This window comes from Pituophis catenifer, unplaced genomic scaffold, assembly GCF_029215685.1.
Source record: "Pituophis catenifer annectens isolate HBS135680 unplaced genomic scaffold, rPitCat1.0.hap2 SCAF_3, whole genome shotgun sequence".
Taxonomy (NCBI): Eukaryota; Metazoa; Chordata; class Lepidosauria; order Squamata; family Colubridae; genus Pituophis; species Pituophis catenifer.
The window spans coordinates 73,271,930-73,298,415 of record NW_027256883.1 but is presented as its reverse complement, the minus strand read 5'-3'; the positions used below and the strand labels follow the sequence as shown (position 1 = coordinate 73,298,415).

At 37.0% G+C, this 26,486-nt stretch overlaps 1 protein-coding gene across 2 annotated transcripts in view; it reads left to right on the top strand.

The window, feature by feature from the left end:
• Positions 1-26,486, top strand: part of EXOC2 (exocyst complex component 2) — an 87,487-nt gene that overhangs the window by 4,133 nt on the left and 56,868 nt on the right. For both annotated transcript variants that reach the window (XM_070942544.1, XM_070942545.1), the window contains exons 4-7: positions 1,079-1,205; positions 20,209-20,322; positions 21,492-21,616; positions 24,128-24,208. In XM_070942544.1, coding sequence (XP_070798645.1) covers positions 1,079-1,205; positions 20,209-20,322; positions 21,492-21,616; positions 24,128-24,208 — 447 coding nt within the window. The remainder of the gene's footprint in view (positions 1-1,078; positions 1,206-20,208; positions 20,323-21,491; positions 21,617-24,127; positions 24,209-26,486) is intronic.

Below are 26,486 nucleotides of genomic sequence, written 5' to 3'. Positions count from 1 at the left end.
TGTGTGGTTAATTCAATAAACTTAGAATAGAATAGAATAGAATAGAATAGAATAGAATAGAATAGAATAGAATAGAATAGAATAGAATAGAATAGAATAGAATTATTTATTGGCCAAGTGTGATTGGACATGCAAGGAATTTGTCTTCGGTGCATAGGCTCTCAGTGTACATAAAAGCTGTAGGTGATAAATCAGTCATAAAAATATATTTATCATAAGTCATAAGATACAACACTTAGCGATAGTCATAGGATATTAAATAAGCAATTTAGCCTTTGCAGGTTTCTTGTTTGAAGTTCCCTGAATGAATATATTGGAATTAAACCCAAGATTGTGTAAAGTATTACTTTACCACATAGTTTGAACCCTTCTCTGAGAAAAAGGCTTATATTCAATATAAAGTTTTTCTTAGTTATTGATCATGATTTAATTAAGATATTTTTGAGAGGCCAGGAGGTTGGTGCCTGCCTGTTCTCAGGCTAATATCATAATCCCCAGATTTATGAACAATCAGTTTTGGTAAATTCAGATGAGTGTTCCAAATAATAATGCTATGATAACACAACTTACTTGTATGTTTCTTCCTATATCCTATTTGTTATCTTATCTTGCACTATTTGTTTCAATTTGTGATATTGAACAGTGGAAAAGGGAGAAAACAGGCAGCTTTTTTAGTTGTGAGTTAAATTTTTCTTTTTACATTTGCATTATAGTGGCAAAAAAAACCCAAATTAAATATCTGTGGAAATTCTCAGTCATCCAGGTCATGGTGGTCCCAAAAGTGTTTTTCCAAAAGACAACTGGACTTGGCAAAAGTCCAGTTGCCTTTTGAAAAAGCACCTTTGGAGCAAAAATAAAAAAGTACAATGCATGTGAAAGAACTATTTTTTTAAAATAAAATCCATTAACAACTGTTTGTAAGATTGCATCCAGATTAGGTTCTTCCTGTTTTTCCCAAGCTATTATATATATAGACATATATTTTAGATTCAAGTCATTTTTTAAAAATTCATTTCAGCAATTCAGAACCTCATGGGCAGAGTTTATTGTTATAACAATGTGTGTTTGTTTTATCTAGGTATCCTAGATCAGTCTGCTGTCTGGGTGGATGAAATCAACTACTATGACATGCGCACAGACAGAAACAAAGGGGTGCCCCCTTTGTCTTTACGGCCTGCTAATCCTCTTGGTATTGAGATAAACAAGTGAGTCCTCAACACTTATGCATATTCCTAGGAATTTTACCTGCATGAATTCCATAGGTTTTAGAAACTGGGATTTGAGGAAAGTAATATAGTTAGGGAAATTGGTTTAATCATGAAAAACATTTCAGTTTCCCACTTGGTAAAAGATGAAGATGGCAAACTATTTGGAAATACATATTCAAGTAAATTTATTTGACATCTAGTTGCAAGTCTAATTCAGTGGAGAGTGAATGATCTTAGGCTGTAATTTATTGGCAGCATGTCCCAGGCCATAACCAGATTTTGGTTTTATATCCTGGTTTATAAAGTGTAGACCATCTTTTAATTTTTGGGTTTTTCAAGTTTGGAGGTGATTAAAATATATGATTATAGACACCACGATACCAGCATTGATTCTGAGTATATTGAGTTAGAATTGAAGAAAAGCATTGCATTTTTAAAGCTTAATTCCAGGTCACTTTATTGATTTAAGATTATAACATCTGAATTTGGCTTCAGTATCAGATCTTGGTTTGTTTTGCACAATCTGGAGAATGGACCCAAAATAAGGATAATAAGTTACTAAAATACCATAAAAATTGGAATATGGGTAGGAGTTTCACCTTAGTACAACAGCTCTGTAAGTGACAACCTTGCCTAACAGCTAATACTCCAATTTTTGCCTTGTATTTTTAATAATTTTTATTGTATAGCAGAATATATTAGATAATTTATATTTTAGCTTTACATTTTAATTAGTATGCATTTCTAGCAATGAGACATATTTCTAGCCATTATGTATTTTAGTTTCATTGAAATCTTAATGGTTTTCCTAACCATAAACGCTACTGTTCTTGGTAGTGGTCATGTTAAATTCCTATAAACATTACGACAAAGTTTCAATAGTGACATTTTGATAAATTAGTACTGGTTTGTTATTTTGTTAAGACCTGCTTTCATAGTATAGATAGGAATAATAAACCACTGAGGCTTGTGAGCTAGCCAAAGTATAACAAGTCTTGTCATATTACAAGGTAATACTCAGAGAATACACTATTAAAATATTCTTAAAAGAGAACTAAATTATGATATAAATGCTGCATATTTTCTGGCACTATTGTTCCTTATAAAATAAAATGAAATCCTATCTCCAATAATATTAACTTAGTAGCATTTTTACTGCCCGTTGGAATAAACATTAAGCATATACTTAAACATTAAGCATTCCAACTATAGAAACTTTCACTATTTCCAGTATGTGGCTCACCTGTGTTTTTATAAGTTCCTTTAATTATGATTGATGCTTTAGAATTGCCTTCCCATTAAAAAAGATTATTGTTAAACCTTTGATACTTTAACACTTTCCTACTAATCTCAGTGGATTATAGATTATTTAGGATTCAACTAAAAATTTTTTTGCATAGCACTGCAACCCAAACATCCTTGGCTATTTTACAGTTTATTCTGGAAAATAATTTTATATCTAGCATAGATAAAGAACATAATTAATTTTAAATGAAGACTATGTTTTCTTACTGTTGTGTTTGTTAGCATAATAATGGGATTGTTACCTTGTCTATGAGGTTACAATTATAATAGGAAGAAATGAAAAGATCTGCATCCACAGTAAAAATTGGTCTGCTTTAATATAAAGTTAGAAGGTATAACCTCATTGGCTTTTTAATTTTTGTTCATATTCTGGAATATACAAACTTTTCTGTATTCTGAATGTTTTTCATAAAGGATTATGATCCTCTCTAACCTATTTTGCTGGGGGAGCTCTTTACTTTAGCCCTTCAGTAGCAAAAATTATTTTATGGCCTTAAGAAACCAAAAATGTGATGATCTTATTTTTATGAGAGTATTTCATTCTTGGTTGGTTTATGCAGTAAATATTTTTGAAGCAAAAGCTTAATTTGAATATTTGGGCTAAGTTGAATATTTTGTAGCCGAAAATATATATTCAGTGGTCATTTATTTAGTGGAAAACCTTTAAACATGTGAGAGGGCAGACAAAATAAACAGTTGCTTTTGAATGGTCAATTGCGATATTTATTTATTTATTTATTTATTTATTTATTTATTTATTTGTTTGTTTGTTTGTTTGTTTATTTGTTTATTTGTTTATTTGTTTATTTGTTTGTTTGTATATTTAAAGTACTGAATGAAATCTGAATATATGGAATGGACCTTTACAGTCATTTGAATGTTGCTTGCCAGGCTCTGTTGCTTGTCAGGAATTCTTACTGTAACCTACTCAAATAAAAAGATTGTAGATGTAGCTGAGATTTATAATCAGACCCAGGTGATATGTCTGCTGCTCTGTATAGCTTCACATTGCAACTGAAGGATCAAATGCTCGGCCCCTTACATAAACTCCTTTTCCTCATATTGCTATAGATATGTATAACTACATTCATTAATATTTGGGAAGAGGATTCTGATCTTTAGTTATTTCAATGTATTTATGAAAATTGGTGCATATTTTACAAAAAAAAAAAGATTATGTGAGTGAAATCTATGAATGTATGTATTTGAAAGCTTAACTCATTCAAAGGTAATACATACATTTTTTTTCAGAGGCATATGAAAAATTATATTAAAGGACAGAATATAAAGATAGGCATTAGCTTCATCTTGTAATCATTCACAGTGGAAAATAAGAACACCCTACAAACAAGTGAAAACAAAAATAAATCTTGAAAGATATATAAAATATGTTTGCACAGTACTTACAGAAAAATAATATCTTGATAGTCTATATCAAGATATTATTGAAATATCTTGATATAGAAGGGAAGGGAAAAGTAAACTTTCTGAATAATTAAATACAGGTATTTAGAGTTGTTTTAACTTGTTTATTAAATACATATGTTGCCTGACTCCCAGCAATTCTGAGAAGTTTATAAAATATTAAAAACATTAAAAGAAGGTAACATAAAAAAGAACAAAGGTGGCAGAGAGAACAAATCCAGATAGGCAGAGAGGAGGAGGAGGAGGAAAGGAAGAGGAGGAGGCGGCTTCAATCCTGCTCACAAAAGGCTAGAGTGAACATCAAAACAGTAGGATATGGGCTATTGGATTCTTAGAAGGAACTTCATTTGAGACCGCAGTTGCTACAGGGAAGGGGAAGGGGAAGGGGAAATACCCAAAATTAAGTTTTAATTCTAAGATAAATAAAAAAAATAATTGAAGGCAAGTTTATCTATTCTTCAGCAACCTCCCACAAAGCTTGTTCCTAAGAAAAAAATTGACTTAGATTTTATACTTGGTAAGGTAAGAATCAGTCTTTAAAAAATCTGATCATGATTAAAACTAATATGCTTTAGCTATATCTGCAAAGGTTCTTTACTACAGTAATAAAATTACTATATAGCCTCAGAGCCACAAAAGAAAAGACTACCGTATTTTCCGGCGTATAAGACGACTTTTTAACACATGAAAATCTTCTCAAAAGTCGGGGGTCGTCTTATACGTCAGGTGTCGTTCTCCTGTAACCAGGCAGACCAGTCCGAAAGGCTCTGACGAGCCTTAAATGGCTCTGGCGATCCCAGCTCTGACGATCCCAGCTGAGTTCCCTGCAACTCAGCTGGGATCGCCAGAAACCATGTAAAAGGAAAAAAGTTTTCCCCCTCCAGCTTGCTTACCTCAGCTGCTAGTCGCAACGCTTGCTTGCCTTGCTTTGCTTGCCTGAATCCATTCCATCAGCAAGCAACTTCCTGCCTGCAATCAAGCAAGCAGAGAGTTGTGGACTTCAACTCCCAGAATTCCTCAGCCAGCAAAGCAAAGCTGGCTGAGGAATTCTGGGAGTTGAAGTCTACAAGTCTTAAAGTTGCCAAGGTTGGAGACCCCTGTTCTATTGGGTAAGTTTTTTTCTCCTTTGGGAGCTTTAAAAAAAATAGTCAATTGGGGTTTTTTTAGTTGTTCTTTTTTAGACCTAGCCATTTAAAGTTTAGGAAGTTTTAAATTTAGCTTTCATATAAAAATAAAAATAAAATAAAATAAAATAATATTTGTGCAGCTTTCTGAGATTTAGTGTGTTTCTGTAGTGTTTCACTCTAACTACACAAACACACAAAATCTCACAAAGCTGTATGTGGAATTTTGAGTGTGTAAAGTGTAAAAGTTGGTTTTTTGGACTTTTTGTGGCTGTGTGAGGTTCCTGCTTGTTGCAGGGGCCATTTTGGGTCTAGCACAGCTGCTTTTATATTGTGGGTGAGCCAGTTGTGTTGTGTTGTGTGTGTTTAGAGTGTGAAAGTTTTTTTGGGGGGGCTTTTTGTGGCTGTGTGAGGTTCCTGCTTGTTGCAGGGCCATTTTGGGTCTAGCACAGCTGCTTTTACATTGTGGGTGAGCCAGTTGTGTTGTGTGTGTGTAGAGTGTGAAAGTTTTTTGGGGGGCTTTTTGTGGCTGTGTGAGGTTCCTGCTTGTTGCAGGGGCCATTTTGGGACTAGCACAGCTGCTTTTACATTGTAGGTGAGCCAGTTGATGTTTTTTAATTTTTATTTGGTGTGCATTGGAAGAGGGGTAGTCTTATATGTCGAGTATAGCCCAAACCCTATATTTTAACAGGAAAAGTTGGGGGTCGTCTTATACGCCCAGTCGTTTTATACGCCGGAAAATACGGTATTTCTGCAAGCAGAAGCATCTGCTAATCTGCAATCTCAGTTTCATCCCTACCAATGCCTCTACTTTGTCTGGATCTTACTTCAAATGTTTTCTCTCATCCAGTCCATTATCAAAATTCAGTAATGTTCAAGAATGCTAACTGCTTCAAGCAGAAGAGAGAAGGAGTAAAGCTAGATCTCATCAGTAAATTGGTGTCATCCCATTTCAAAGTGTCAAAGGATCCCCCTCCCCCTGCCCCTAGCAAATTTGTGCCTGTTAAATAATGTTTTTTAAAAAAACAATCAAAATATTTTGTAACACCACAGGCAGGCTGGATTTGATTTAAATCAAGTTGATTTAAATCACAATTTAAATCATGATTTAAATCACTAGTAAAAAGGCTTGATTTAAATCAACTCGATTTAAATCATAATTTTTAAAGAGCAACTGTCATCTCTGCTACTCCTTTGACCCGCTGTTGACTCACCAATAGTCCCAGTGTTGCAGAATATACAGCCTCATGCTACATAACTAAGCTCCATTTCATGCTGAATAAACTAAATTATTTATGTATCTTAAATAGAAAACTATCTTACGATAGATTTTTACCCCAAAAGTTTTTTATTAAAATAAATTTGATAAAAATCAAAAAAATCCGATTTAAATCAAAAAAATCTGATTTTTTTGATTTTTTAAAAAAAATCATTGATTTTTATCCACCCTGACCACAGGTCAATGACCAAATACTCAAACAATAATTCTGCAACACTACTTTCTGAGCATATTTGATAGGAAAAAATAGGACCTGTCACAACAGTGCCACCAAGGCTAGGTTTGCAGGACAGCCTGCACACTATTGTTTATGGTTATAGTAGCGCCCCCCCCCCTCCCCTGGCAAGATAGGTGGCAAACAAATTTAACAAATAAATAAATATGAAAGGTCATTGATGAGAGATTCAAAAGAGCTAGCAGGGCTGTACTCCTCTTACCTAGTTTCCAGTGTAGATTGTTTACCAAGCCATCAAGAAAATCCTATCCTCAACTAAACCACGATTGAAATGGTTCCATCAAAAACATTTTACTCTAATGCGCCACAGGCTATAATGTCACAGTTTTCTCATCACCTTGTTGAAGAATGGAATATTTGAGATTGCCCTATAGTTAGAAAAAATGTTTGGGTAAAGAGAAAGTTTTGTCAGTAAAGATTTTAAAATACAAAAACACATCTCACTTTCAAGGAATGGTTAATTGCTTCCCTTAATTATCAACAGTGCCAAGAAATCAGGCTCTGCTGAGTAACCAAAGCTCCAGACTTTTAAAATATGCATCTCATACACTTAAGAGTAGACCTCAATTGCGTAATTTTGCCTGCCATTTTGACCTAAGTGGCATACAGCTCTTGCAGACATCCCTGAGTCAGTCCTAACCTGTCCAGTTTAATAAAATAGGAAAGGCAAGCATTGAACAAGCTAGACATCATGCAAAATCATGTCAAAAAAGTCAAAATCCTCAAAATCTGAAGGTGAGCAATAGCCACATGACTTTAACAAGCAATTGCTGAGGTTACCTAAGCTATGGAACTCCAAAGAAAGCAAAACTGATGCAGGTTATCTGCAAAAAAACCAACGAATGTTTCTCACATTGCACCAATTGTTCTGGCTCCATTGCTGCAATTTATGAATGGAGATGATGTACAGAATAAATAAGCATAATTGACCTTATTTATACAGATAAAATGGAGTAACCCCTCCTTGCTGCACCATCATAGAGAAGGATTTTGCATGAGCCTGAAAGAGGGTCCTATTCCATTGTGCCTTTGATTTGTCATGAAATTTCCTCCATATGTGCTCCAATTGTTTATCTGGATTTTTTATTGGTCTCAGTTCCTTGGTAAACCAAGGAGTCAGGTGACTTGTGCCAGAGGGAAGAGGTGCCTAGAAAGAACATGCTCTGTCTGCATTCCACAGGTCAGCCATGGGCTTCAATAGTTTCCTGACATATGAAGTGGAAAATTCCCCAAGTGCTTTCAGCCATTCCATCAGGACTCTGACTGGATCATTTTAACTAGTCTTCAACTCCTGGAAATACCATAGTAACTGCTACTGTAAAAATTACCAGGGAGTGATTTGTTCACAACAGCGTCATTTGCGGAAAACTTAAGATCACCAGCATCTCGCCAAAAAGTCCAGCATTTGCCCTGCTGCTTGCATAGGGGCGCCTACCGATTGAACATGCCCATAGCTATTATGGCAGCCATAAACATCTGAGCTAATGGGCAACCTCAGCAGAAACATCAAACTCTCTGAAGATAAAACTCTTTCACCCAGAATTAAATCTTCAGTAAAATACATTTCTCTAGGAATGTGTTTAATTTTAAAAAGCAGGACCTTTAATTTGGAGGATTCACCTTTGCAGTCTAAAAGAAAGGCTAGATACCAGCCTACTCTCTTTTTCTGTCACATTGAGATTGTATCCTCTCACTCTGTTTCCTCATGTCAGAGACTACTGTAATATTCATTTCAGGCCAAACACACACAGACATATACTATCTTCCTCCCCCCACCCTCCCCGACACACAAATAAGTCAAGGTTATGAACATATCCAACACATTCTTTCTCCTATTTTCCCCACAACAACCCTATGAGGTGAGTTGAGCTGAGAGAGTGACTGGCCCAAAGTCACCCAATCTGGCTTTCATGCCTAAGGTGGAACAAGAACTCACGGTCTCCCACTTTCCAACCTGGTACCTTAATCACTAGACCCAACTGGATCTCTCCCACAATTTCCCTAACACATTCCATAAAGCCAGCAATTAAAACACCATTGGGTTTTAATTCCTTAAAACCCAGGAGTAAGGAACAATCATAAATATGCTTCATCTGGCTAGAAATAGCTAGTGAATTCTTTGGGATTATGTTACTTTCATAGCAATAACTATGAGAGAAATGTAATTACAGTGGAAGTTTGTATTTTATGGTTAGCTTAGTTTCTCCAAGGCCTAATTTACTGATCATGCACTGCCACCTAATGGAATAGTAGAATCCTTTTTGTAATGACATAAAAGTTTACTATTAAGTAGAGATAAAACTTTTTAAACTTTTTTTTACTTATGCATGCATGCGCACACACACACAGGTTATTCTTGCAAGTTCAGCTGAGTTGGTGCAAATTTCAGTTGATTATTACAGATTTAGAATCAAAATACAGTCACAAATATTTGCTTACATAAAACCAAATATCATTATTGTTTAATAATATTGATTTCAATAGAAGAAGTTCCAATGAAATTAAAAGCACAGGGATTTTCCCGGTTTATAAACAGTGCAAATATTTATTAACTATTTAAGATACCCAGTCACTTTTCTGTAATTTCCTGCTGACTGCAGTTTTATTTGGATGTGTTGAAGTGATGTGTCGTATCAGTGTTTTACTTAAGCTTGGTTCAGATTTGCTATTAGCTACTCTTTAGGCTGTTTCCAGAGAACATCCTTGTCTTCTGTCCTAGAACTGGAGAAAGTCCCTGTTAACACCTATGGGTTTGTCCTGTTTAGTCTGCCCTAGCATCCTTTCTGTTGGTCTCCTGCATGCTTGACTAACAGAATACAGCTGGTACAACTTTTGCTCCATGGAGTCTGGCTGATACCAGACAGGGGGAATGTGTATGGTAACTTGGTTTGTTTATGGTGGTTGCCATTCAGACTTTATTTACTTAAAATGGCTCTTCTTGACCTATGAAATCCTCTAGAATCTAGTTCATGCTAGTTTTTGCTAACAGTATCCAGTAGAACTGCTTAATTTGAATTTTAAATAAAGTTTACAGAATCATGTACACAAGAATCACTACCTTTACTTGATTAATAATTACTTAAAAGCTATATTTATGAACTTTACATTTATATTTCATTTTAAATGAAAGCATGTAAAGGTATCAAAAACTACTTTATAAGTAATTTCCAAAGGAAGCTCATACCAGTATCCAATATCTTTTAAAATGTTTTCTTATGTTGAATATTTTCTTATAAAATGTCAAATAATGTTACCATAACATATTATTTGTATAGGATCTGGTTTAGACTGCTTTGGCTGGTATTGTAGATGGATAAACCTTCTGGACCTGATATGAAATTGGTTTAACTAGTGCTATCCAACATAGGCTTAACTTGGGTTATGTCTGAATTTGCTCATTTTTTTAAAGGCACTGAGCTAGAAAATGAGACAACAGAGTTCATATCCTACTTGGGGCACAAAACCAGCTGGGTGACTTTGGTCAGTCACACTCTGTCTCAGCCCTAGAAAGCAGGTAATGGCAAATCATTCCAAAATCTTGCCAAGAAAATTGTCCCTTTATTATGAATTAGACAACCTGTGCCCCATTGGGTCATTTCAGAAATATTTCCTTAGCTAAGCAGAGAAACAGAATAACCAAAGTTAGGCCAAAAAAAAAAAAAAGCAATGGGAGCAAGAGAGGCTTCTAACTTCCTGCTGATTTCCCCATGGAGTTTCCTTGTGGGAATCTGGCAGGGAACAGAAAACTTCCTTTTCCTTCTCACAGGTAAGTGGCTCCTGCTGGGTGGGGGAGGGAGAGAGAGAGATGGCTGAGAAATAGTAATGGAATGTTGAAAATGAAGCAAGCCATCAATTTCCCAAATTTCATTCTCTCAGGAATCATGGGTCACGAATTTTGAATGCATTCTGTAAATAAGCCCATTTGAGGTAACTTGATTCAAAAATTGTTGCCCTGTGATACACCATTTCACTCAGTTAAAGATCATGCCAACAAGAGTTATGGTAGTATATAGATGAAGTAGTAGTAATTACATAGAGCAGGATGTGACTAAGGACATGTATGACCCAAGCTGCTCTTTTTTTCTTCAAGAAACAGGTTACAAACTAGTAAACATAGTTGTTACTTGTATATATAGGGGGAGTGAAGGGTCCAGGACCAGAGGATGTGGTGGCACAGAGGTTTAATGATGCTGGAACTGCTGGCCAGAAATGGTCTATACTCTGGTGGTTTGAGCCTGGCTCCACGACACAGAATGAGCTCCCGTTGCTTGTTCCCTGGCTCCTGCACACCCAGCATTTTAAAAGCATATTGCGAGTAGATAAATGGGTACCATTAGGTGAGAAAAATCTAGGTGTGTTTGCGTTTGCAAGAGAGGGGAAGCCAGCACTGGACCTGGCTGATGCAAGGCAACGTGACATGACGCGAGAGGAGCCCAGAAGAGCCAGCAACCCAAGTGCCACTAATTAGCTGGCGTAAAGCTAGTTTTCCCCCCTCGATGCACCAAGGTTAGGTATGCAAGTGGCAAAAAGAATGAACTAGCAATCTATGCTGCCAGGACTACATTCTGTCTAGCATTTGTAGATTTTCTTGACATTGTATGCGGTACGCTAAATAAAAATAAGTATCTAGGACCATCCACAAACCTAGCTGCTTCCAAGTAATCTTATTCTAGCAAAATACACATTTGATTAATATCACCAATTATATAAGTCAATATTGAATTTGTCCCATTGCTTGGATTACCTAGGTCCTAGGCAATATGATTATGGAAGGTGTAGTCATGCATAAATGTTTCTTAACAATATTTATTAAATTAAGAATGTAATATATGACATAATCCTTAAAACTAATTGTTTATATATCCCAGTGTTACCTGAAATATAATATTTTCGTTTTTATTATATTTTAGAATGTTTTAAGTGGAGAATTTGTATAATGATAGCAAGTTATATTTAGCTAGTTAATTTGTGAAAATCATTACTTGATGGCAACTGTGGCAACTGTAAAATCATTGCTTGATGGCAGATGTTTCTGTGAATGAACTGTGAAAAAGCAAAATTGTCACAGATACAATTAATTCTGCTGCAGTGTTTTTTCATTGAAGGCAGTCCAGACAGTCTGATATAAAATGTTGAGAAATCATGTGATGATAAATCTAGTGATTTGTATGAATATGTATGAATATGGGAGCAAGCTCTTTACAAAGTATTTTATGTGTCAATTTACCAAAATTGTAAATGACTTTGATTTTTCATATATTTTCAGTGGAGCCAGCAAAACACACACACACACATACACACAAAATTTAGGATTACATTTTTCTTTCCATGACATTTTTATTTTGCTTTAGAATGACATTTATCAACATAGTTTCCTTTTGGTTACCACCTTATGTTTGTCACCCAGTATTTCTTCTTACCACTGAAGTAAGATTACATCTTACTTACCCTAGACTTGCTATTCTCCTGGTATAGTGCTTGAGTCAGTAAGTAGGTATGTGGAAATTGATGTGGCAATGAGATTTAATGAAAACATAAGACACTGCTGAATAGAGTTTATAATCATATTGCCATCCGATCTATATGGAGGCTAAATTTTTGATTATCAAGCTAGTTACTAGATTGTACTTCTGGTTATATTGTGGAACTTCTTTTTATAGTTTTTATTCTCTTCAAGATGATACTTTTTTGATCATTATTAATTTCCAAATGCACAGATATGGTGCATTATGACATAGAATTCAATGATTGTTAAGTGAGGTTTCATTTTTAAAAATATTGTCCTTGGAACAGTATACAAGTTCACAATACTGGGCTGAGTAATTTTCCTTACTTACACTTTCCTCCTTAAAGGTTTTTTTTAAATATAATTTTAAGATACATCCTTCTTAACTTAAATTATCCTATGAAGTTAAATTTATTTCACATTCTACAGCTCACACTAAAGACACAGTACCATTTGGCACAGATTCAATATTATTAGCATTATAGTTTGCATATCTAAAAGGTTTACTTTTAATGCCTTTGAGAAGGATTTGATTTCATGTTTTGTATTTTATCTCAGTTTTTTAAAACTTTTAAACCAAACATTATTGCTTTTAAAGTATTTTTGAATAATTTTGTAACTGTTGGCGGCAGCATTAGGTAGAATGCTTAGCATATATATCTTGTTCATGAAAAACAAAATAACCTTTGCATATTTCCTAAACAGTTACTTCTCACATGCATTATTCACTTCACTGTTCTATAATAGTTTTATCAGTAATGTTCTTCATTATTTGTGCCGAGTGAAATGGTGGAATAAAAATGAATATTATCCATCTTCATATTGCGGGTATGTATGTTTCATACTTCTCTATCAGTAGAAGCATTGATCTTGTTTCAATACCTAAAGGTAAAGGTTCCCCTCGCACATATGTGGTAGTCGTTTCCGATTCTAGGGGGTGGTGCTCATCTCCGTTTCAAAGCCAAAGAGCCAGCTCTGTTTGAAGACATCTTCGTGGTCATGTGGCTGGCATGACTAAATGCCAAAGGCACATGGAATGCTGTTACCTTCCCACCATAGGTAGTCCCTGTTTTTCTACTTGCATTTTTTACGTGCTTTCAAACTGCTAGGTTGGCAGAAGTTGGGACAAGTAACAGGAGCTCATCCCATTATGCAGCACTAGGGATTCGAACCGCTGAACTGCCGACCTTTCGATCGACAAGCTCAGCGTCTTAGCCACTCAACCACCACGTCCCTTCAATACCTAGAAAGATGTAAATATTATCTGTTACCTGAAGAACCACATGAGAGGGGTGCAACCTAAATATTAAGCAAATATGTGTAGCATTGTCACTTAATGGAGAAGGATTACCTTTTTTTCTTATGTTATTCTATTTTGCATCTCTTCTTGCTGGAAATTGTGGGTTAAATACAATGTGCCATATACCGTACTCATTTCACTGAGATCAATTTTTTTGCCCATTAAAATGAGCTGTAATGTCCTTGATAAGAGGAAAGGAGTTGGGCATCTTCCATGCTTTTTCCTCCCTAGGCTTATTTCTTAGAGTAAAAGTAGTCCTCTACTTATCACCACAATTGAGCCAAAAATGTCTGTCGCAAAGCAAGTTGTTGAGTTTTGCCCCATTTTACGACCTTCCTTGCCACAGTTGCTAAGTGCTGTAAATCACTGTAGTTGTCAAGTTCATATAACATGGTTGTTAAGTGAATCTATCTTCCCCATTGACTTTGCTTGTCAGAAGGTTGCAAAAGGTGATTTCATGACCCTGGGACACTGCTGCTTTCATAAGTATGGGTCAGTTGCCAGCATCTGAATTTTGATCATGTGTCCATGGGGATGCTGCAACAGTCATAAATCTGAAAAATGGTTATAAGTCACTTTTTTCAGTGCCATTGTAACTTTGAATGGTCACTAAACAAACTGCTGTAAATCGAGGATTACCTGTAACTCAAATATTACTTCCAGCTATCTAATGTTTCTTCTTATCTTTCTTGTAAAGAGCTTCTGAGCTATATTCATTTACATTTGTAATATTAACCTCAATATTATCTGGGGTGTCGCTTACAAGTTTGGTTCACCTGATGGGTAAAACAGTAACAAAGTTACATGTACTGTAATTGGATGTGGGAATGGCCTTGGGAGACAAGAGGAAGAACCTCAGACTGGATAATCATTGTCTAAAAGATATTTCAGGGGAGGAGAAGATGGGGAGCATTTCAGAAGGGACCCTCCCTAGTTTTCTGAAGAGTAAAAGGACAGGATGGGAGAAATACTTTCAGCTTATATGATTCTGTTAATGTAGCCATACAATAAATACACAGTAGAGTTAGTACACATAGTTGTGTTTCTTGCCTGGACTACCTCAGAGAATAACATTTGTTATGATGCTTCCCTTGTCTCCTGTTAGTATGGATTCTGGATCTAGTATTTCACAGTTTTAATTTAGTAAGGTTTTCCTTGACCAATTTTCTCCCTAAAACGCCTATGCTTTATTCCCAGTTTGGAGGACTATACAATAGATCAGAAATGCATGTATTGCATCTTAGGCAGTGGTGGGATTCAAATAATTTAACAATTGGTTCCCTGCCCTAATGACCGGCTAGGTGGTGTGGCCATGGTGGGTGTGGCCAGGGGGTGTGACAGGCAGCACTCAGCCTCCTGCACCTCCCGGGAGCAAAAACAGGCCGGAGGGGTGCCACACACACCCCATTTTGGGCCTAGTAGGCCTCCCTACACTTACCTGGTTGCCAAAACGGGGCATGTGGGGAGTTCTGGAAGGGGAGGGGAGGGGCCAGCCAGCAATTTAACAACCAGTTCGGCTAAAGTGGTACAAACCTGTTGAATCCCACCATTGATCTTAGGTCTATATTCCAAAACAATGACAAGCAAATGTGACTGACATAATTATCAATGTAGATATTTGAAAGTCAGTGTGAAATAAAGTTGTTGTAAAACAAGTTCTCCCTTCCATTTTTTCCATTGCTATAATGCAGTAGAATGTAAGAGAGAAATTAAATCCATATTTCATAAACAAAGATTATGAGAGCTATAGTTCAGAAATGTCTCACTTCTTTACTTCATTCCCTTTCACAAGGCCATTATTATTTTTAATGAAAAAGGAATACATACACAGATATACAAACACATACACACAGGAAAACAAAGTGATGTGGTTTGTTTGTTTATTTGTTTGTTTGTTTATTAAATGTATTTATATGCCGCCATTCTCCCAAAGGACTCAGGGCGGCAAACACAAGTTAAGAAACAAGTACAATAAAATCATAATTTAATCCAAATAATTAATTAGTAGTAAATAATAAAGCCCGGAATCAGTCTCAGCCTATTTGTTTGAAAAGCCAAGTCTTCAAGTCCCGACGGAAGGAGCGGAGATCAGGAGCCGTCCGGAGCTCAGTAGGCAATTCATTCCAGAGGGTGGGAGCACCCACAGAGAACGCCCTACTCCTGGGCACAGCAAGGTGACATTGGCTCGCCGTCGGAACCCTGAGGAGAGCGGCCCTATGTGAGCGAACAGGACGGTGAGAGGCAGGCAGGAGAAGGTCATGTAAATATCCCGGACCTAAGTCATGAAGGGCCTTATAGGTGAGGACTAGCACCTTGAAGCGGACCCGGAGAACCACTGGTAACCAGTGCAGCTCATGCGGGAGGGGTGTTATATGGGAGTAACGAGGGGCTCCCATAACAACCCGTGCAGCTGCATTCTGGATCAGCTGGAGTCTCCGGGTGCATCTCTGGGGCAGGCCCATGTAGAGGGAATTGCAGTAATCCAAGCGGGAAGTAACCAGGGCATGAGTGACTGTGCGAAAGTCATCTCGGTCCAGGAAAGGGCGCAACTGGCACACCAGGCGAACCTGTGCGAAGGCCCCCCTGGTCACGGCCATTAGATGGTCTTCTAGGAATAGCCGAGCATCCAGGAGGACACCCAAGTTGCGAGCCCTATCAACGGGTGCAAGTTTTTCCCCATCTATCAAAAGTGATGGAGCCTCTGAAACCCGAGATGCCGGCATCCACAGCCACTCAGTCTTAGAGGGATTGAGTTTGAGTCTGTTTCTGCCCATCCATGCCCGTACCTCCTCCAGGCAATGGGACATCACGGAAAGGGCATCTCTAGGGTGGTCTGGGGTGGAGATGTATAATTGGGTATCATCAGCATATTGATGATATCTCACCCCAAAGCCACGAATGATCTCACCCAGTGGCTTCATATAGATGTTAAAGAGCAGGGGGGAGAGAACCGACCCCTGAGGCACCCCACAATTTAGGGACCTCAGGGTGGATCTCTGCCCTCCCGCCCATACAAACTGAAAGCGACCTGAGAGGTAGGAGGAAAACCACCGTAAGACAGTGCCTCCCACCCCTAACCCCACAAGTCGCTGCAGTAGGATACCATGGTCGATGGTATCAAAAGCTGCTGAGAGGTCAAGTAGGACCAGGATGGAGGAGCAACCCCCATCCTGAGCCCGCCAGAGATCATTCACCAGAGCGACCAATGCCGTTTCCGTGCTATGACCGTGTCGGAAGCCTGATTGGTACGGGTCAAGGTATTCCGTTTCCTCCAGGAATTGTGGGAGCTGTTGAGCCACTACAGTCTCAACAACCTTTGCGATGAAGCGAAGGTTGGAGACGGGACGATAGTTATTAAGTGAGTCTGGATCCAGGGAAGGCTTCTTGAGGAGAGGTCGAACCACCGCCACCTTAAGAGAGGTGGGGAAGTTCCCCTCTCTCAACGAAGCGTTGACAATTGCCTGGATCCAGTCTCTAGTCACCTCTCTGGCAGCCGAAACCAACCAGGAGGGACAAGGGTCCAATAAGCAACTGGAGGAACTAAGTTTGCCCACAATCCTGTCCACTTCCTTGACAGAAACAGGGTCAAACTCAATCCAGATATTATTCTCAAGACCCACCCTAGTCTCCCGATTGGATTCTGCCCAGTCAGAGTCCAATCCGATCCGTATCTGAGCGATTTTATCATGCAGAAACTGTACAAAATCCTCAGCTCTGCCCTGCAAAGGGTCTTCCCTCGCTCCCTGATTGAGGAGGGAGCGGGTCACACGAAACCGGGCCGCTGGGCGGTTTTCAGATGCAATGAGGGCGGTGCAGATGCAATGAGGGCGGTGAAGTAGTGACGTTTCGCCGCTTCCATCGCCACTAGATAAGACCTAATATGGGTTCTTAACTGTGTTCGGTCAGATTCAGATCGGGAGGACCTCCAGCTCTCCTCTAAGCGTCTTTTCCGACGTTTCATTTCCCGGAGCTCCATGGAAAACCAAGGAGCAATCTGGGATCTGTGTCGGGTTAGAGGCCGCAAAGGTGCGATTCTGTCCAAGGCATCGGTAGCCACCCGTTCCTAGGATGCCACCAGAGCCTCAGCTGAATCGCAGGATTGAGAGGTGGGGAATGTCCCAAGCTCCTTTAAGAACCTTTCTGGGTCCATCAGGCGCCTAGGGCGGAACCATTTTATGGGTCCTGTCTCCCAGCGGCAGGGGTTGGCAGATTGAAAGTCTAGTCTAAGGAGGGAATGGTCAGTCCATGACAGGGGAGTGGTGGAAAGTTCCCCCTTACCATGACCATTTATCCACTGCCCAGAGAGAAAAACCAGGTCGAGTGTGTGTCCTCCCCTATGAGTTGGGCCCTGAATAACCTGAGTCAGGTCCATGGCTGCCATGGAGGCCATGAACTCCCAGACTGTCTCAGATGACTCACCAATCGAAGGCAGATTAAAATCTCCCACAACTAAAAGGTTAGGGAGTTCAAGTGCCACCTCAGACAAGACATCGAGCAGTGCGGGCAGGGCTGTGGCAACATAGCTGGGAGATAGGTATGTGACCAACAAGCCCGACTGAACTCCATGGTCCCACTTCAATAGAAGAGACTCACACCCGCCTATCTGAGGGACAGTGACCTCCCTAGGACTCAGACTTTCTCTAACAACTACTGCCACCCCCCCCGCCCCTTCCCTGGTGTCGCGGCTGGTGCAGGACATGAAAGCCTGAGGGGCATAAATCAGAGAGAGGGATTCCCCCCTCTTGCCCCAACCAGGTCTCCGTGATACAGGCCAGGTCTGCACCCTCCTCATCAATAAGATCTCGTATGAGGAGAGCTTTATTCATCACGGACCTGGCATTCACATATATCAGACGGAAACCAGGGTCCTTCGCTCTCATATTCCCAGGAAAGCAGGGTGAGCAGGAGGTATGGGAGCAAGTTACCATCCGAATGCATCTGGTGTGATGCTCCCCACTCCTACTTCGATTTCTTCTGCCCCTTCCCACCATCACAGGTATAGCTTGTCCCACCCTCCTCCGAGCATCTCCTACGACTCCCAACCTCCCCAACCCGCTGGGACTGTCAAAATGGCATGGCTGCTGATCCTTAAGAGACCCCCCAGTCTCATTTTTATTATTAAAAACCACCCTCCTCCCGGATCCCCTTAAAATTGGATCTAAAAATCTACTTAAAAAACCCCAGAGTTTCCATTTTTTAGCATACCACCTCTCGGGGTTCCAAAACCCGTCATCAAGGGCAGCCCTTGATAGTTGAGAGGGCCAAACCTGCGAGAGGGGGGAGTCTCGCAGTGCAAGGAGCTCCGCAGTTGAATACATTAAAGAATAGTAATGAGCTATTAATATTAATAGTAATAGTAATGTATGGTTCCTTTAGAGCACACTGATCTCTTCCACATGATCTATCATCACTCACCCTGATAGTATTTAAATGCAAAGCCTATGAAGGGCAGGTGATTAGAATACTTTCCATTTCTCAACAACACTTTAAGGAACATTTATAAAAACTGGATGGAAAGAGAATTATTCATTTATTATTCAGTAAGCTCTTTTTTTACGTAAATATGTCATATATAATGATAAATATCCCTCAGTGTTAGAAAGGCACTGTTGTATGAATAGATTGTTGCTGAATTTTCTAAATCTAGAGTTAAAAATAGGTATATAAGTAATAAGTAAAGTAGGAAATCTGTACTATATATATATGTATGTGTTTGTATATATATATGAGCAATTACTTGGGAAGGAGCTGTGAAGCTTTCTGACTGACATGCAGTTTGGATTATAGCAGTGCTTTATAAGTGAGACTGCTTTGCAATACACTGAAAATTTTCATTTGGTCCAAAATACATCTGCTAAATTCTTAAGTGATATTTATTAGACAGAATACATATTACCACTTCTTAATGGTTCATTTTAACTATTAAACTATATCTGAACGTCTACCTTCTGCATAAACACACAAAATCATTTCTCTGTAATCACAAAAATTCCTTTTTGGTTTCGGCACATCTTCCTGCCAGGCAGGAACTGTTTTTATTTATTTTTTGCACTTTAAAATAAACATAAAAATAATTCATTACTATGTTAGTTTATGACACAAATGGCCAATCCAAGGGCCTTAGATAGAGCCAGCCCTTCTGTTCATAGCCCTCAAACCTTTCCAAGTGGGACTTTTTGTTTTTGTTTTTGTTTGCTTGTCTGTCAAATGGGCGCCTTAAGTTTACAGAGGTGTATACCATACATTATGTCCCTTTAATGCCCTTTAAAAATTCAATTCCCCCCAAATCAGCTCTGTTTTTCCAATTCTTATGTAAGGTGTACTTAAATCCAGTGATATTTGTGTATATTGATCTGTGTATGAGAGTGCAGCCTTAATGTTCTGATATTTTAATTTTAAGAACTAATATATATATATATATATATATATATATATATATATATATATATATATATATATATATATATATATATATATTATATGTTTTCTCAGGTGTTCGCGGGTGTTCGCGGGTGTTTGTATGTAGGTCTTTGGTTATTCGGGTCTTCTCCCACGTAAAATTGGAAGTGTCTTGGCGACGTTTCGACGAAGTCTCATTCGTCATCTTCAGGCTGGTGTTCTCGGCAATTGCTCCTGGAAGCACGAAGCCGAGAACACCAGCCTGAAGATGACGAATGAGACTTCGTCGAAACGTCGCCAAGACACTTCCAATTTTACGTGGGAGAAGACCCGAATAACCAAAGACCTACATATATATATATATATATATATATATATATATCTTCAGATCCATCATCTTGTCTTTGTTTCTTATTGACTTGTCTAGAGGAAAGATTCCACAGAAAGAATTGGAGACACTGTTTCCTGGAAAGAGTGCTGATTTTACAAGTGAAAACTTTTCTGCTGCTTGGTATTTAATAGAGAACCATTCAACAGCAAGGTTAGTGTGAATTTTGTGTTAATATTTCTTTTTCGTGTTTAAGGAATGTCAGCAATATGTTTTGGCAAAGAATTGTGGGTGATGTAGCTCTGAAATGATCTGGATGAACTTGGTTGAACTACTTGAAGTGGAAACTACATTCTTCTAATTTAATCTGGGTTCATGTCTCTGCTCATAATTGTTTTTCAGTGTGGATTTATTATAAAACACAAAATAAAGAATACAGGTTTTTAGAAATAGACATTTTTACAATAGGCAATGCCTTGATATTAGCACACTTTTAAATAGCCCTTCAATGTTTTACTGCTTATTTAGGTGAAAAATTGTGTTTCCTATTTCACAATTCCATTGTGACATCCATTGTTCCATAACTTTCCATATTTGAAACAAAAAGCTTTTTTTCTCCTGGAATTCAGTCATCTAGACAGTAGCCATAATTCATAGTCGGAGTTCATTGTTATATATTTACTCATTTAAATTGAATATCCCTTCTCTTGGCATGTTTGCTGAACTAAATACATTTGTCATTATGACAAGAATAAACAAAAGTACAAGGATAGAAAAGCGAAAAATTAAAAGGCAAAGATCCAATTATTGTTTTAAACCAGTAACAGCAACAAGGAGATGACAGATTTGTATGAATGACATTTCAGTCTGCTATATCGTTCAGCTGTAGGCGATTTTGTTAATTTGTCTATTTGTCATCTTCATATTTTAGGGAGAGGGATTCTCCATTTCTCTCTCTTACTTTCTCTCTCTCACACACATACGCCACACACAGTCTCGCTCACTCTCTCAGGCAGAAACACATAGAATAAAAAAACATATTAATGACCAATACAATGACTTGTTTCATGCTCATTTAGCGGATACTATACAAAGCTTTTGCTGGCATGGAAACCAACAATATTCTGCTTTTTCTACCTTTCCTGAATTATTTCCATGTATTCCTTATCTTCCTGAAGGTGGAGTTTTCATGAGTTACCAAACATTGAGATATTCTTTCAATTTGTATAAAAAGAACATACTGGGATTAACTTTCCTCCACTGGATTGGTGGATTACAGCAAGTCATCCTATATTTTCTCTAAATAGAAAACTGTTGGTCTTGACCTGTCATTTCATCTTTATTGTCTGAATGCCGTCTGTCTTTTTCTCTTTTGGTTTTAGTTTTGATCAGCTTAAAATGGCAGTGATAAACCTGAGGAAACAAGCCAATAAGAAAAATGAGGGCAATCTGCAATATGTCAAAGGAGGTCTCAGCACTTTTTTTGAAGCACAGGATGCCTTGTCAGGTAAGTCTCAGGACTACAAAAGGAATCTATGAACTCTAATGGACTGAAGGAATCATAAGGGTTTAAGTGACCTAAGCCACTAACAGCAGTGAAAATATCTGATATCATCTATACAACTATACATCAATTGGGAGAAAAAAATCTATGATGTTTCATAAAGTACCTGTAATTTACCATTAGTAAGGATGCAGCTGATTATATTTCTGTATCGGTTGATTCTACTGTGGTGATTAAGTCTTCTGCAATATTGAAGTATGAATCAGATGTGTATTTTATGTGATTAAATACATAAGTAATCCCAACTGTTCTACTAAATTTTACCACAGTTATATCACATTTCCTAAGCAAAAGATCTTTAGATTCATTTATCTTAGTATTCAATCTGAAAGATACAAGAACAGCATAGCATTCCACAGTTTTACATATGGCAGTGCATAGAATTAGGAAGACAAATGTAAGACAATAAAGCAAGAAGTTTGAAAATGAACCAATACTTTATTTATGTTACATATACTGAAATGTGAAAATGATTCCTTCGCTCATTGGGTGAGAACTACATTTCACAAAGGAAAGTTTATTCTTTTCAACATTTCCTTTTTAGATGTAGTATTGTTTTATTAGATATCACTACTGTCAGTTATACATAATTTTGTCTTTCGCTTTTCATTACATTGCATTTCTTTGCTTGCCAAGAGTGCTCTGTAAGTCATATGATCCATGCCTTTTTTCTAATATCTATTTGGAATTTCATAGGAATACATTTCTAATTTTAGCCAGTGTATAAAATGGGCAAATAATGAACAATTTAAATCATTGCAGCTAAAATATTAAAATTGAGGAAACTTACATTCAGATATTTTTCAAGATAAAATAGAATGTTCATAGTTAAATTTCCATCTTTGCTTGAAATTTTGTTTCTAATTCTTTGCGTTTGATAATGTAAAGATGTTACTGTTACATGATACCAATTTTACAATGTAACTGAAGAATTTGTGAAATTATTGAAGATTTCACAAATGTTCAGTTACATTGTGAAGTTGGCATCATCTAATAGCAATATCTTTAGAAAATGCTTATCAAGTCTTGGATTGCTCTGTCATTAATGCAGCAATTTCTCAGTTTGCAGAAGCTCATTTTCCATTTGAGATTTAAAACAGTGTTTTTGAAGATATTTTACATTATAAATTGCTACAGTAGTTTTAAAATAGGAAATCAGAAATGAGATGTGAAATGCAGTACAAGAAAACACAACTTTTGGGCATATTTTTGTTTTATATAATAATTTTATATAATTTTTTATTCCTAATATTCTTTGGGAATAAGGTTGAAAATGAGATCTGAAAAACAAAGCTCCCATTTCCCTGTAACAGAAATTAATGAAGACTTTAACCTGTCTTTGGTGGGAATGACTTCCATGAATATTCTTGCAGTTCATTGTAATTGAGTACAATAGTGCAAGTGACTAAACCAGAAGTCAGGCAAGGCTTCCATTGATTAAACTAGATTGTTAGAATGTTATTTCAGTATCTATCTCAAAGACATAGCTACCTATGGAAATTCATGAACAGAATTCCATTCTTCATATTATTTCAGATTTCCCTATCCACTCCTGCCCCTAAATTGTATTACAGAGAAGCCAAGGGAAATACTTTTAGTAAGAACCTGAGGAGAAAGGAAGCAAATAATAAAAGTTGGAAATATTTTCATATGGAAGTTACAGTGCAAACGATTCCTTCCAGGTTTTTTTGTTTGTTTGTTTGTTTGTACATGTATCCTGAGGTAATGTAGGAAGGCCCACAGAACATCCAAGCCTTCAAGAAGACATGGCACCTTGATGTTTCAAGCGCTTCCAACATTTCCTAATCCCCATCACCAGATGGTTCACAGACCTTAGGAGCTACCTTTGAAAATTTATCATAAGATAAAAACAAATAAGTAAATACAGCTAAGAAATGGAAAATTGCTAGAGTTAAGACAATGTTTCCAACTACTGTTCATGTAGACCAGTGGTTGAAAAAAGAATGGAAGGGGAAATTATACAATAGTGAAATAATAGTTGTTTCATTTGTCATATCCCAAGATGTCATATTGGTATTTCTGACTCTTTCAAATTAGGCATATATGATCATGGCTTTGCCTGCATAATCTAGCATAAAAGACATTTGCTTCTTCAAAGTCAAGTAACCAACAAGAGCTTTTAGCCAGTGTAAAACTAGAGCTACTTTAAGCTCCACACAAGAAAGTGAAATATTTAGCAGAACTGCCATGGTAATTAGAAGACTAAATAAGAGAACATACTCATGCCCCAATGATTAACTTTACTGCCAAAAATCATAGCATAAGCTTAGCGGCATAGTGAAGTTTAGAAGTCTGGAGGATCTGGCTCTTATCATAATGCCTGTGTCACTAGATCACAAATTATCTTGTAACAAACATATGCTGTTTAAATCTATGACTATAGCTCGTTCATCCATTAAAATAGTTGAAATTTAACAAGTTGTTTTATTTCAGCTATTCATCAAAAACTAGAAGCGGATGGAACAGAAAAAGTAGAAGGATCCATGACACAAAAACTAGAGAACGTTCTCAACAGTAAGTTTTGTGCAACTATATATATACTTCAAGGCTACTTCTTTTATTTTAAAAATAATAAAAATGAAAATTTCCCCAGCATTTGTTTCTACATTTTAAGACTATATAAAACTTGATGTTTTACTACTTGAATTCTGACGGCAATGCAGAGACTGATGCTTGAAATTTTTAAAAAAGCAAAAAATGTTCTGATGCCCTGTAGTATTCTGTAAGCCTTTAATAACAAAGGGGTAACGTGAGTCTATTTGTTTAAATCCTATCATTTAAATTGAGGAAATGGATTTAAATAAATGGTGAGTTGAATCTATGTGACTGGTTTTTAAAGTGAAGTTTCCATAGAAAAGGGTCATGTTTCAAGCAAGATATGATCAAATGCAAATTTATAGTTTACTTTTAGGGCAAATGGGAGTCTAGAAGATGAATTCAAAGTCATCAACCATTTTATTTCTTTAGCCTCATCTATACTGAATTTCAAGTTTCAGACTTTTTAATTTTTGCAACTTTCTTTATAGCTTCAAGAAGTTTTTATATCTGACTAGTTATTTAATACATTTAATTCAATTATTCTTGTAGAACTTAAGATTTTCATATAGTGTTGTTGGTTTGTTTTTTTTAGAATAAGCAACTCTTCCATAAATGAAAATAAGAAATGTATATTTTTAGAATGGCATTTTGCAGATAGATATTTATGACAGAGTTTAAAACATTTTTTCAAATTAGTATATTTTAAAAAAGTTTTTGGTGAGTTAATCAAATAACCTCAAAATGACACATCTGAAAAATATAAGAAAATAGCAATAAAGTTTTAGATGTACCAGAAAATACGTTTTCTCTAATTCACTGTTTTTCTTTGCATAGCTTTGAATATATTAGCTTTCTGTTCAGATTGAATAAAAGCAGCATGCCTCACACCCAGAAAGGGAAGTAGCTCATTAATTTTGCCTATATCTTTAATAATTCCATATTGCCTCTAATACTGATGCTTTGGACCCCATTAATGGATTGGCTAAATTCAAGGAAGTAAATGCATGAAAAATGTGGATAAAAATACTCTTCATAGTAGTAATTTGAGTTCCGGTCTAATGAAATGCAGAAATTAACAGAGTTGTGCTCATGTGCAAGGAAGTTGTTTTGGATCTAATCTTCATTCTTGTTCCTTTTCTTTGTATCCCTCTGTGTCATGAAATACTGTGCAGAAGGACCCGAGGATCCTCTAAGGAGCATGCAAAGTCCTGAAGGGCTGCAGGATGAATGAATGAATTGGCACCAATCCTTGCCTGCCCTGTCCTTTCAGCAGAGAGCATGCCCCAGATCACTTTTGGCTCTGTGAATAGCCATTAACTTTCAATTGACGCATTTCTTTTAGTTTCTGGCAAGGAAGAAAAGTTATCTGGAAAAGAATTTTATTTTCCGTGGGTCTTGGACTGACTTGATCTTTTTTAGGAAATCAGGTCTATAGAGAAAATGTATACAATACATGAATAATAGATTCCATCTAAATTAAGCAATTGAATTATTTAAAGTAGCAGCTGTATGTAATGTTGGATTTCACTTTGCCATTTTATTCAAGAGACATAATGCATCTAAAAGAAACAGAATGTGAAGGGAACTGCACTTGTTTAAATTCAAGAGCTTCTCTCTCTCTCTCTCTCTCTCTCTCTCTCTCTCTCTCTCTCTCTCTCTCTCTCCCTCCCTCCCTCCCTCCCTCCCTCCCTCCCTCCCTCCCACCCTCCATCTCTCTCTCCATATACAATATATATACATATACACATAAACACACACTTTTTTTTACAAAAAGAAATTTCAGTGCAAGAAAATGCACATTGTGTGCATATTCAGATTATTTTGTTAACTTTTTGTGGAGAGAAAATCCTAGAGAAGCTATTTTCCTTTGTTCTGTTTGTATTCTGATCTGAGGATTCTTTCCCTTAAAGTGTTATTCACAATTTTAGTTTAGTTTAGTTTATTTGATTTGTATACCGCCCTACTCCCGAAGGAGGAGTATTTTAGAATATGAGCATAGTCTGTGAAAGGGAGAGAGCAAGAGAGAGAGGTCGAAATATTTTTTATCCATAATCCTACTTTTTGTGTCATTATATGTATTATTTGCAGCTTATAAATAGAATTACTTCATCTCAGTCATACAAAATGTATGTGTGTTTGTATAGTCCGAACTAATTTATTTCAATATTTAGGTGCTTGGGTGGAAAGGGAACATACTTTTTAATAACAATAATATGCATTTTTAAAAATTTTAATAGAAGAATAAAAGTAATAA